The sequence below is a fragment of the Rhea americana genome, unplaced genomic scaffold (genome assembly GCF_003343005.1).
Source record: "Rhea americana isolate MKP2758 unplaced genomic scaffold, rheAme1 scaffold_68, whole genome shotgun sequence".
NCBI lineage: Eukaryota > Metazoa > Chordata > Aves > Rheiformes > Rheidae > Rhea > Rhea americana.
Genome location: NW_028186845.1, coordinates 4,213,627 through 4,227,399, shown reverse-complemented (window position 1 = coordinate 4,227,399; position 13,773 = coordinate 4,213,627). Strand labels below are relative to the sequence as shown.

Genomic DNA, 13,773 nt, shown 5'->3' with positions numbered 1-13,773 from the left:
CATTACCAGAAGAATGTATGCCAAAAATTAACACATGAAACATCTCACTGTATTTACATATCATGTATCAAGTGGATGGTGTTTTATGCTATCAGTTAATTAATATGACTTGTAAAAATATTGGTTAACTATTTCTTTTTAACTTTTTAGCATTCTGTTGACATTAGAGAGGAAACGCCAGAACAAACAGCTAAAAGAATGTTGAGTCTTCTTGGTATCCTTAAATACAAACCCCCAGGAAGTATATCAGACTTGTAAGTATCTTTTAGTCTATAAATAATGGTAAAACATATTTATCTTAAAAATAAACTGTGTTGAAATGGCTTGGCAAGCAAAAACCTGTGCATCATCTAAATTTAATATTTTGCTACTTGAAAGATATCATGAACAGTCACTCTTTGTCCAGTCGCCATTTCCTCATTCAAAAAGAAAATGGTCATAATAAATTCCTTCATGTTCTGATTTAACCAAAAATAATTTGGCTTTGTTCTACAGCTTCAACCTCCATTCAGTAGTTGTGTGTATTTTAACTTTTGATTATTCCAGTGATTATTTTTAACGTTTTGAAGACAGTTTCTCTGCTGTCCCCCACAGGATACTTATTATTTGGGGTAGGTGATGCCAGCAGAAGGCTCCGAGATGTTGACTGCCTTTCAGTCATGCACTCCATGCCTGAGACCTGCTACATCAGGTGCTATTGCAGAGTCAGCCAGGAGAGGGTGCCGCATGGCAGGGTCAGTCCCTTCCAGTTCCCTTCCAGAGCAGGCTGACGAGGCTGCATTGCACCCTCCAGTAGCAGATTATAATTCAGAAAACCTACACTCTTCCCCGATTGCCTTTATTCTTGGAGAATATCACAGAAATGGAAGACCCACTGTTGCAGGCTTTAGTCTTTTTATGTGTATGGGCTTGTAGCTGTCTCAAGGTAGAAGAAGCAGGATCATAAATGGCAAACTGGCATCATGAACACTCTCTCTTAATAGCATTAAGAAAGCCATTAGGCAGATAGAGTGGGAATGTCAAAATACTGTAAATTGCTTGTTCCAAGACAATGTTCTTTAGTCTGAGATTTATTGGTAACTGATGTTTGCTTTCTGTTGCTGTTGTATAGGAGTGCATTTCGCCAAGGGTTAGTTACTGGAAGCAAACCTGTAATTCATCCTGTCTTATATTGGCTTCTTCAGAGGACCAATGAACTTAAGAAAAGAGCCTACCTGGCACGTTTCTTAGTAAAACTGGAAGTGCCAGCTGAGTTCCTACAGGATGATACTGTGGCTGAAACCAACAAACAGGTAGCATTTTTTTATGAATATCAACATTTTACATTAATTAATTAAAGTGGCAGTAGGAAGAGGATAAATGAATCAGGGAGTTACTGTTGAAATGGAAATCTTTAAGAGAGTTACATTAAAACCATGTTGGAATCAAGGGTAGGCAAAGATTCACAATAAAAGTATGTTTCTTGAGTACTTTTTTTCAGATAACCCCAAAGTTTTATATTAATACTGCATTTCATTAAAAGATTTTAAAGATGTTAAGTGCTGGGTGCCAAGTGATGTTTGGATCATGTTGACTAAGAGAGCTTTTTGTTTCTTAAGTTTTAAACACTTCTTTTTTCTTGCTGCAAAATATGATATATATATATTTTTAACTTCATAAATTATGAGTTCTAATCAATCCAGGCAACATTGTGACCAAAGGTCATCATCTCCTAATTGTCTGTTTATTGCAAAATATTTTGCTTCTACTGTTTGTATTAGTTTTATCCTACTTCTGCTTCGACCATTTGTTTTTTTATGGATAAGTCAAAATTTTCTTTTTTTTGGGGGACTGACATTCCTACACTTTATATTTTCACTTCTTTTGGGAGCATTAAATGTTGGTCTTAGATAGTCAGACTGAGTGGGTCTGAAATTTAAAGTGAACCAAAGATATATTTTTAGATTTGTATTATCTGAGGTACATATTTACTTAATTTCTACCCATTTTTCTCTGTCTTTGGTTACATATGGTGGCTTGCAAAATTGCAGTGTTTTTGAATGCATTTATTAACATTTAACATTTATTAACTGTGCACCAGCAAAGCTGTATAGGTTGGCTGAAGCTTGACTAATTCTTTTCTTTTTTGTTGCTGCGGACAGTATCTGATTTCTAATTCATAATAACTAAGCAGAAGTAGTAATGAGAGAAGGAGATGTACTTTTCAGTATGTCGCAGTCCCAATATGTATAAATATCCAACTCAGTTATTTCCATTATGTAAGATGTGTTCTTTTTTAGGATTACAGTAATATAACTATCTTATTAAGCTAATACCCTACTGACTAATTCAAAGTAGAAGCTGGAATAATATGGCGCTTTTATGTAATTTAATGTTACTATGCAAATATTTAGATACTAGCAAATTAAAGAATTTAACCTACAGTAATTGGCTAGAGAGGCTTGAAATACTGTATTTTATGAGAAACATTTCAAATATGAGAATTCAGAAATGTTAGAATATGGTCAAGCTTTATCAGGATAGAGTATTAAACTTAAATGTATTTTTCCATGTTATTTAAACACAATACTTGGAAGGGTTGCCACTTGTCCAGTTGTGTTGTGATTTGGACATCAAGTTGGTTGCAGTATATAATTTTAAAAGTAAGCAACTTTAGATATAAATCTAGTTGTCCAGCCTTGAATGCATTGCCCTCAGGTGCCAGGCATCTTTCCCCTGTTGGAACCTGTGGGTTTTCTTTGGTCGTTTGTGTGTATGTCAATTATTTCAGGTAGAGTGTGTACAGATGGGCCAGTTGCACAATGTCTCTTATTCAGTGAAAGTGAAAAACCTTCCCTTTGTTATGATCTGGCAAACCATGCTATGCCTTTGTTCAGTTCTTGCCTTTGGTCTTGAGATTTCATGCCCTGATAAGGGAAAGGCTTAGTGAACTCACCATTTGAAAGAGCTGGAGAATCCACGCAGAGGAAAGCTGTTGGAGATTGACGATCATGAATACTGTTGCTCAGAGACTACATGCTATTTCATTATTTGTTAAAGTACTTAACTTCTATAATGCGTAAGTGACTGAAGGCCACTTGTGTTTTTATTTCTACTTTTCCTTAACACATTCTTCACTATCCAGCCTGTGTGTACATTATAGTACATTTATTTGCCATTTAATCAAGCTCCTTCTCCAGTATTTTATCTTTTTCTCAATCTCAGACTGTGGCCATTTTATTGTTATTCTTTGAATTCATTCCAGCTTGTCAGTATATGCCTCATGCTGAAATGCCCAGAAATGAAGAGAGCATTCTAGATGCTGGTTCCCTGGGGTTTTATAAAATAGGATCAGTGCTTCACTGCTCAGGAATATGTTGTCTTTGTTTGAACTGGCCTCTGCTGTTGCCATTTTGTGCTCATATCAATTGCTTTTTCCAGAAAGTAAAAAAGTACTCGATATTCTGTTTTTAGATTTATCCATCTTACTGAGTGGCTGTTTCTGCAGAAAACTATCTTTCCCTATATCGTAGCTTGCAGTTCTCTGAGTTGAATCTAAATTTGTTTCCTATCCAGATTTCTAAACTCTTTCTGTCCCCTGTTATTTCTCTACCCACACAGACTTTCACACTGCCTCTCAGTTTAAGATTACTGGTGGGCAATTTACTGATGTGGAAGTAGCATACTGTCTACTTCTTTCCAGCTATCAAACTATATATATCAATCTCTGTAATATAGAGATACTGAGGGCACAATTCTGCAGTGGGTCAAGATCCCAGTGCCCAGTTACGATCAAAATGATTTCTTACATGTTAAGTAGTAAAGTGTGCTCTTGGACCACTTTGCAGGGCAGAAGCTCCGTATCCTATAAAATCAAGTCCCTGTGCTTAAATTAAGATTCTTGTGAGATCAAGACATCTTTGTGGGCTGATGAATTTACATATGTGAGGTGCTCAGATTTATAATTAGGGAGAATAATTTGTTAATGTAGCATTGTTCCTTTCAGATAACATCTTATCTTTCTGTTTTGAAAATACATTATGTATTACAAGGGAAGATGTGAAATCAATGAAGAAATGCTGAAACTTCTGAATGTACCTTCAAACAGAAGATAATTCACTGTGGGTTTTTGTGGTTTCCTTTTTTTTTTCTTTATAAGTTGATAAACTTTTGTGATGAAATCTCTCTTTAAATCTTGCGCTCACCATATTTTATATTTATTGTCCTAGTAATAAAGTAACATGTTGGTCTGGAAACCCTTAGGCACAGAGCTCATTTTTCATATGTTTACCTCATTTTATAGTATGAAGAACTTATGGAAGCATTCAAAAACCTACATAAGGAATGTGAACAACTCAAAACATCTGGTTTCTCTACTGCAGAAATAAGAAGGGTAAAAACCTGACAAAATTGTATGACTTTGGTTTAGATTTTTTTGAATGTCTTTTATTTTTGTTGATTTTGTGGACTCATTGCAGTGCATACATTGTAGAGGTCATAACTGAGAGCTGCCTTTCTGAAGCTGTTCTTTGTTGGCAAACAGAGTAGAAAGCCATTGCTCATGCTTACAACTGGGTTTTTTGAAGCAGATGGGTAACAAGGCAGCCAAGACTGTGTTCAGTATGATTTTCAAATATTAGAACTCCCTTTTCCCCATGAACATTAAGTGTTTTAAAACCTTCTGTTTTACTGACAGAGAGTAATAATTTCAGAGGCTGTTGAATGAACTAAGGGCTTAAGTCAACAAAAATGGTGATCTTATGTGGTTGTGATGCTAGGCAAAGAAAATTGCCCTGTTTCATCAAAATATTTAAGCACATATCAGCTTTCCAGTGAGACATATGCGTAAACTAAGAAAATGTTGAGATAGGCCTAAATTTGCATCAGTTATTTCCCTTTCTCTCATCAGTATCAATCTGTGGAGTCCTGCAGTTGTAAGATAGGATCAAAGGAGAAAAATAATCAAATCCATGTTTTAGAACTAGCAGGTGTCTCTTTTAAAACAATTTCAGTGGAAAAAGTGGCAGCAAACAACACTCCTTATGCAACTTAATGCAAAATTGCCTGCCAGGAAGGGAGTAATGATGGTAACATTTAAGAACATATGTTTGACTGCATCAGATGTTGAATTCATGCTGGTTTTGCTTAGTTGTTTGTGTTTGTTTTATTTTAGAGAAATCCACCTGCTTTTATTTTAACTATTCACACTAATACTCAAAGATGCAGATAAAGTATTGTTAGTATAAAGAGAGTGGGAATTTGGGGGGAAGTAAGAAAGAGCAGAGTCTGTAATCTTGGGTGTTCTGATCATAGATCTATGCAATTATAACTATTTCAGTGTACTCAGAGAAGGATTCTGATTTTCATATTAATTTGAACAGAATTTTATCCAATCCATATGCTACTATAAATAAATTAACATTTCTGTATCTGTTTTTGCTGCTTTTCAGGATATCAGTGCAATGGAAGAGGAGAAAGATCAACTCATCAAAAGAGTAGAGCGTCTTAAGAAGAGGGTAATAAGAGAAGTAACACTGTTAAATTTCAGTGTCATAATCCTTGGCTTGCAACTCTGATTTTGGAATGCAAACAAGGATTAAGATAAACATGCTGAATGTCTAGGAAGGAATCAAATAACTAATTGACCCACAGGGAATCTCCCTAGGCATTAGTCCAGAGCTTTTAAGAGTCTTGAGTCCAGTGCTTTGCTGTCATTTCTGAGTAGTAACATGTATGGAAAGGAAGTGCTAAGTGGGCTTGTGAGACATATGATCGCCTTAATGTACTTCTCAACTATTTGACAGTAACATGCACTATTTATCCACTTGCTGTAGGTGGAGACAGTACAAAATCATCAACGAATGCTTGAAATAGCAAGACAGCTTCGCTTAGAGAAAGAGAGAGAAGAATCTTTGGCTCAACAGAAACAAGAACAAAAAAATCAGGTATTGACATGAAAGTATACCCATTAAAATAAATAGTTGTTGACATCTGTTTGGGGATAATGCGTTTAAAGAATAACATCAGAGACAACAGTAGAGAGGTTCTCCCAACCAGAAGATTAAGCACCATTTAAAATAAGAATATCTATGTACATTTTAAAGGAAAAGGCTTGACCCTGAAAGTTTTGAACATCTCATTCAGGATTCTTGGCTGCCTCAGCTGCCACTCTCATCATAGTTAACGGTCCCAGGAAATGTTCCGTGACTTATTGATGTAGTACCCAGAGAGAGATCATTAGCTTTATGATAGTTAGCAAATGCTTCCTTAGCTTGATTTGTATCTCTGTGCATTTGGACTAAGATTTCAGATGGGAAGTAACACAGCAAATACCTCAGCTTTTCACTGTGTTTTGGAGGGGAAGATACGTATTCAGGAGCAACCTGGGGTTTTGGTCTCCAAGTCCGACAAAGATAATATGTCACAGGAAGCGCTGGAAGCAGTTGGCATGCGAATCTAAGGGTGGACTTTTATTCCTGAGACGTGTTGTCAAAACAAGATATTTTTAACAAACTCCAGTGCAATATTATAATATCACACACCACGTTCTATTGATTTCAAATATAACATGAACTTGAAAGGTGTGTTAAAAGGGAAAACCCTAGATTTCTAGTATTGTAGGCTATATCTGGATTTCAAATCAATGTAGATATTACTGGACAGGCTTTCAGCTGCTGGGTCTTGGAATCTAAGTGAGATTACAACTAAAATGAATGTGACGTCCAGCTAATTCCATTTTTTCATACATATCTCTCTAAATCATAGAAATGCTGATCAACTGGGTGTTGTTTGGCAACAAGCTCTCCAGTGTGTTCTCATCTTGGCTCAGCATTAGAACAGTGGATTGCTGTGACAGTTTATACTGCAGTTCTTGAAATGCAGTATAAAGATAGTTACCTACTGTAGTCCTGATTCTAGCAGTCTTCTTTTTGTTCTTATATTTGAGATACTAATATTTTTGGTTAAAAAAATGTTTAATGAATTTCTAGCATAAGGAAAATCTTACCTAGGAGTAGTTCAAGAATAATACTTCCTTTAATTAACTCTGGAAAATATCAAATAAACTCAGGCCAATTGTTGAAAATTTGTTTTGGCATGTTACCTTGTGAATCAGATGATCACCAGATGCTTAAAGCTGCTGGGTTTTGTGTTCAGGATTCTTTTTGATACTCTTTTGTTTTGGTGGTTGTTTGAATATACATGACAAAAAAATGAGCTTATGTATATGTACAATTATCTCTCAAAAGTTGTTCCATGCAGAGCAGAGACTGCAAAGAGTGCAGCTCCAGCTGAAAGAAATGCATCATGCAGTAGTGGATTCAAAACCTGAAAGTAAGTAGTAATCTATAAAGCTTGGAATTTTACATTTCTTCTCCTGTTAGAAATGAAATCAACACTGGATGGCTGTCAATATTACAGTAATACCAAAAAGAGCATATAGGAATTTGAGAGAAGCTGAAGAAAGAAATAACTTACCTTCTAAAGGCACAGGCTGGAGATCCAAAAGCTAGATGTGCTTTGCCACAGAAAGCCAGGGAGATGATCACAAGGGAAGTTCATGAGATAACTTGGTCATGTTTTTGAGGTTCATTTTTTTCTTTTTTAACCTTATAAACAGCTAAATACTAACCAAAATATTCTGCAAGAAAAAACGGTTGGGACTAAAAGGGGTTGGAGAAAGTAGAAGCATTTTATAAAAGACAGACTTCCAATTCAGAAAGCTTTGTCCTGTATTTATAATTGGGAATAGATAAAATGTTGCTTCTTAAATATTCTCAGTAAATGTACAAATACGTTTAACACTGAGATTTATTCATTATAGACTTGCTTTTGTAGTTACCTTCTGTTCATAATATATTTGTTTGAAAAGTTTTAAGACCTGTTTCTCAAAGCAGCATGAGTTGGTATTGCAATTTTGTATGATATCAAAAATAAAGCCACTAACTAATTAAGCTTTTTATATAGACCATGTGTTATAAATATATAGATATACACACACACACACATACATATATATATATATACACACACACACACACACATATATATATATACACACACACATACATACATACACATATTTTTGTGTGTGTGTATATATATATAAAAAAAATAATTTGTTCTCTTGATGTTACATTACAATTGCCAATTACATTACTAATAGCAAGAGTGCTTCTGCTCATTTTCATTGGTTTCTGAATCTGCAAATAACCTCACCAACATGAATTACATTACTTGTGAAGTAAGTTAATACTTTATGATCATTTATAAAAATAGCAAATCGGAAGGCACATCAGTTACAGGATAGATGCAAAGCTAACTATCTGCAAAGGCTACGATTTTACAACATTTAGGTTTCTGATTATTATTTTGAAGGAAACATAGCTAGGAATAGCTTGGAAATTTGACAACAAAAATGGAAGTCAGTTTAGGATTTATTGTTTCTGATGCACGTGACCTTTGGCAAATCACTTAACCCCTTTCAGTTTGTCTCTTGCATTTGGTTATTAGTAACGCATCACAGGCTTTAGGTGTTGTTTACACCATTACTGGGATTGATTTATAGGGAAATACTTTACTGTATGGAGGACTGTAATATCAAGGTATAAGTCTCAGAATGGTCCTCTTCACAAGGCTTTTTCAGTTGCATTCTAACTTGCTGTAGTGAAAAATGCTGTGGAATGATTTTTGTTATCTGTCTGTATTATAGTCATGGTATTACCCATTAAAAAGCAATTTCTATATTCTTGCCATTTTTCTAAGATTTGTGCACTGAGAACTCCTGTTGAGCAGGTTGGACATCAATACACTTAAAAGTTACTTCCCAAACGACAGAATCTGAGTCTTTATAGATTTATATTTAGCAAAGTAAATCAGTGTCCTGCTCTTTCAAGTACATTTGATATTCCAGCTGTATCACAGATCTGTTTTGTCTGTTTCAATATGCCTCAAATCCTTCCTCAGACAGCAGTTGTTTTGAGTTTAGAGGATTTTTTTTCAGTGATCAGCATAATGCATTATCATTACTTCTTAAATTTACATTTAAAAAAAAAAGTATTTCATTTTTTTTAATGTTATGATACTTCCTCAGCTACTGAACCACAAATGGAACTGAAAGAGTATCTGAACTATCTTCTTCACTCAAAGAAACCAGCGATTGATTTTATAACTGTTCCATTCTTGTAGTAGCTGTCAGAGAGAGTTTACGCAGCAAAGCTGTGTCAACATTTCTATTTCAGTTCCTGGGGTATTTTTAAGGCCAATGGAAACTGGATGGATTCAGTTCACAGAAGCCAAGGCAACGTAATAAAAAGTCAGTAAATATGTCATCTATTCATTGAGATGAAAATATAGATAAAGTTAACATACTTAACTTCTTTATCTTGAGCCTTGCATGAAGGGACGAAAAAAGGCGTTCAGATGTTCTGAATAAAAACTTGGAAGCATTACTTCAAAAGACTTGTGTTGAAATTTTGCCCAAATAAAGACTTAGCTTTCTAATTGCTTTTCCTTGTAGTGATTACAAAGATACTACCTATAGTAGCAATTAGAGAATGACAACTGTGTTTTCGAAATAATTGAAATTAGGGGACCTAAATGTATTAAACAGGATTCCATTTATTTTAAAAGCTTTGTTGGTCTATAGTTAGCACAATTTATTTCATTTTAAAAATTCCCTTGGGCTGCAATGCTGTAGCTCAGCTGCCTACTCATATCACTATAACTTTTATGCTGTCAATTCAAAGGCTGTTTGGTAGCTGTGGATTTTCACTGGAAGTTAGATACTTTCCCTTGAAATCATTTCCTCCATTTTGAATACTTCTGGTGTTTTTACTTCCAAAACAAGCTAAAATTATAAAAAATTGTTGTTAATGAGTGGAAGCTTCTTAAGGATGCATACTGATTTGATTACTTCATCCTGTAATTAATTTAGAATGAAGTTTTCTTTATAGAATGTAAGGGAACGCTTTAAGGAATGCAACTAGAACATATTTATGAGTTTTATTAGCCTTCTGTTAGCATCAGTCTGCTTTAGCTGGGCCAGGTAAATGTAGCAAATGTTTAGATTTTTTTTTCTTTTAGCAAGATAATGTGATATTTAGAAGAACTTTTATTGTATCGTGGAAAACAAGTTGGTCATTATGAAATGTTTTGCACGCTAAAATTGATCAAACACTGGTTTCCATACAACACTCCTTCCCTGTTTAAGTTCGTTAGTACTCAGTATGTTGTTTGGCTGCAGAGAGGTGGTTGCTGCAATTAGTACTAACATAAGTGACATGAATTTGCAGTTTCTAATTTTTCATTCCAAATATGAATAGTATTTTTATGGACTCTGACCACTAGCTAGAATAACCTAACTCATACTTTCTCAGCAAGATTGCCGTCTTTTTACTGTGAATATCTCTGCTGGCACAAAAACAAATTGTTAACGCCAAGAAGTGGACTGAATTACTGAAATTCTTGATCTCTGTCCATTGTACAGAACATTGTTGTTCATTTAATTGGCAGAAATACTGAGAAGTGAATAACTAGCTTGAGAATATTGATAGAGAGAATGTGTTAAAATGATTGTTGTTGATAAACAGTGAAATGTCTAATTTATGTACTTCATTAAGTTAATACATTGCAACAGATTTAGAGAAAGGAGGCCTTCAAAGGTACCAGTTAAAGAGGAATTGCTTTATACAGATCTGTTGTGTTGTTCTGTACACTCGATGAAAAATAGCAACTTAGGATGTTATTATTAACATATTTATTTGAAAGAAAACATGAACATTATTCTTTTGTTTGGTTTAAATCTCTTCATTTGATCCACAGAACTGTCTTTCCCTAAAATTGCAAGTTTAAATAATCTCCATCAACACTGCTGAACAGGTTACAAATTGAAGTTATAGATGTGTGTGGTAAAGGAGAGTGGCTTAATTGGAACTTGTTTAATAAAAACTTTTAAAGAAGGAAATAAAATTGCTGTTGATACAAGGTTAGGGGGGAAAACACTTTTAAATTAAGTTGATATCTTTAATGAGAACACAGGTATGGTTGGTAGGATTAATGGTATTGTTATGGTTAACTTTTTAAATCCTTGACTCACTGTTTGCACTCCATTTTGATGAACGAACTAGGGCAGTAAATTTCAGTATGATATATATTAAATGGATTATAAGTAGTTTATTGAACGTTTAAAAATGTAAATTAATGAAGGAGTCTGCACAGAGTAGATATGTCTAATGGGAACCTGCAGAAATCAGCTTTTGGCTCTCTGCTGTTTATTATTTGCATCAGAGACATGAAAGAAAATAGCAAATGATCACTGCTAAAATTGTCAGATGAAATAAAGATTGAGGAAGTAATTGGATAACAAGGAGGACGGACTATTGATTTGCAGGGACCTTAATTGCTTAGTAAGCCAAGCATGAGCCAACAGTATATATTTTAATGAATAGCCAAGTGTGATGCTAGTCCTCTAGGAGTAATATAGTTACAGGATGGAGGACTCATTCTGAAGAACTAACTCTGAAAAACGCTTGTGGATCATGGCAGGAAAGTGGTGGAACTGGAGCTCCTAGTGCAAAACTGCAGCTAAATCTTTTTTGCCGTCCTGGCATTTATTCATAGAAAAAAATGATGGCTTATTTACCTCTGTTTTTAGGGCTGATATATCCCTCACTGCAACAGTGTGTCTATTGTTTAGAAATTCAAGAAGAATGCTGAAAAATTAAAGAGCTTTCAAAGAAGAGCCACAAGAATAATTACAAGCATGGAAAGTATACCTTATAGTGGAAGATTTAGGAAGCTGTTTAGTTTTTCAAAGGAGATGTTGAAGGGATGATTTGATCATAGTCTGGCAGTGTTTGCATGTCTCAGACCTCTGTCTGATATTTGGAAAAGGGAAGTGATGTCACTGGAAGCTGTGGACTGAATCATCTTAATACTCTTAAATTGGGAACAATTGCAGAAAGGCAAGGGAGGACTTTGATATTAAGCAAGTGAATGCCATGTGGAAGCCCATTCTAGAGTTGCTTTTGTCATGGTCTTCCTATGGGATGTTAAACAAAGTGTTGGCAGATAGCCTATAAATGTGTTCTGTTCTTTTTTTTAATCTGTAATTGTAGCAAATGTTTTTGGTATAAATTGCACAATCAGTGGCCTGTAAAGGGGAAAAAAATAGGAATTTAAGTGCAAGGTAAATTAGGCTTTAGATCCATTAGTAGAACTAGGTAGGGAAAGTTGCCTGATTCCTACATGACCAAGTAAGCACTAAGAAACTATCTCCCACTGCTCTCTTTGTAATAATAATAATAAAAAGAGGAATGGAAAACATGAGGAATCACTGTTAATAGCTCTTCACATATAAATACATGGTTGGCAGAAACTGACTAAAATAGGGCAAAGAGCCAGACTTATTGTGCTGCTTACGTATGTAGATTTTGTAACCATAAGTCAATGTTAAAACATTAAAAACAGGATTTTGAAGTGTGTAATGGAAAGATTTAAAGTATGCTTGCTTTGCTTTCCTCTAGCCTGGGAATTTGGAAAAAAAAAAAGTTTTACTGAGAGGGAAAAAAGAAAGAGTTGCCCTGTGTTTGTTTTGTTTTTTAAGCAGTTAAGCAGTAGAAATAGCACTTAGGTAGTTACTTCTCCAAATGTCAAATCCTACAGGAGTAAAAATACATCCGAAAGTATTTAGGAAAGAAGCTATATTAGTCATGAGTGATGCTGACATCATCATGTCTTTCCCCATCACGAAGTCAAGTTTTAACTTGCTTCGTTGCTTGCTGTGCCTTCAAGAGCAAGCATGATTGAGAAACAGTCAGTGTTTAAAAGCTGGTAGCAGCTCTCAGGTTGTCTGAAAAATAAATCCAGACAGTAATCGAGGTTATACCCTGTGAAGTCAATAGGTCTCTGCACTTAGGAAAGCACTTGTTCAGACATGGTAGTTTCCAGAGTTTAGTATCATATGTACAGTAAATTACTTAGGTATGTACAGCTTTATAAAAAAGCTGGAGGAGTACCAGAAGTAAAGTATCGGTTACATATGGTGAATTTTTTTTGCTCTTAAGAGAGGAAACTGGAAAAAAAGAAATTAGTTTGAAAAATTTAAAATATTAACATTTAATATAGCAATAATTTAATTTGTATCATTTTGATTTCCATGCCAAAGTTCTTGATTAGAAATATCAAATTGGTAGTTGTGTTCCTAGTCATTTCTGAGGAGATCGCTCAGCTCATGGTGTATGTGGGAAGCTTTGCTGCATTTGCAGAGGTGATAGATTTAATGAAACGTTTAAACCTAGTCCCTCCTGCCCAGCTCCATAGTGAGCTGAGGAAGGCTGAAGCCAGTTCTTTTGGAAGAAACAAGAGGGAATTCTTACATGTTGATTAATACTCTCTTTGAGTAGATCCGATTCTGGTATCGCAGGGTAGAGCTGTAGTGCCAAGTACATAATGGCTATTGCACGCGGAGTAACCGTGCTCGCCATTCTGAAACCGCTGCTGCTGCTCGTTTGTTTTGCATAAGATGAATGACCTTTCCCTGAAGGGTAAAACATCCTCTCATAGAGTTGTTTTACATAAAAACATAGATCAACAGACTAAACTGCTGGAAAAGAGGAATTCCCACTCATTTTTAGTTTGTGCTGATTTCACTTTGTTAGCAGCAGTGCTTTCCCTAAGGGCTGTTTACTTCCTTCTGTTTCTCGAGGACTTTTCTCAAGACCTTAAAATGTCTTATTACTTCTCTGGCAACCAAAGCAAGTAGCTTTCCTTTCAGTCTGAACTGAGAGCAAAAGG

The 13,773-nt window shown here is 35.1% G+C and overlaps 1 protein-coding gene across 1 annotated transcript in view; it reads left to right on the top strand.

The window, feature by feature from the left end:
• Positions 1-13,773, top strand: part of IFT81 (intraflagellar transport 81) — a 42,877-nt gene that overhangs the window by 1,179 nt on the left and 27,925 nt on the right. The window contains exons 3-8 of the mRNA XM_085321076.1: positions 151-254; positions 1,112-1,292; positions 4,283-4,372; positions 5,430-5,495; positions 5,814-5,924; positions 7,227-7,311. Of these exons, the coding sequence (XP_085177202.1) occupies positions 151-254; positions 1,112-1,292; positions 4,283-4,372; positions 5,430-5,495; positions 5,814-5,924; positions 7,227-7,311 (637 nt within the window). The remainder of the gene's footprint in view (positions 1-150; positions 255-1,111; positions 1,293-4,282; positions 4,373-5,429; positions 5,496-5,813; positions 5,925-7,226; positions 7,312-13,773) is intronic.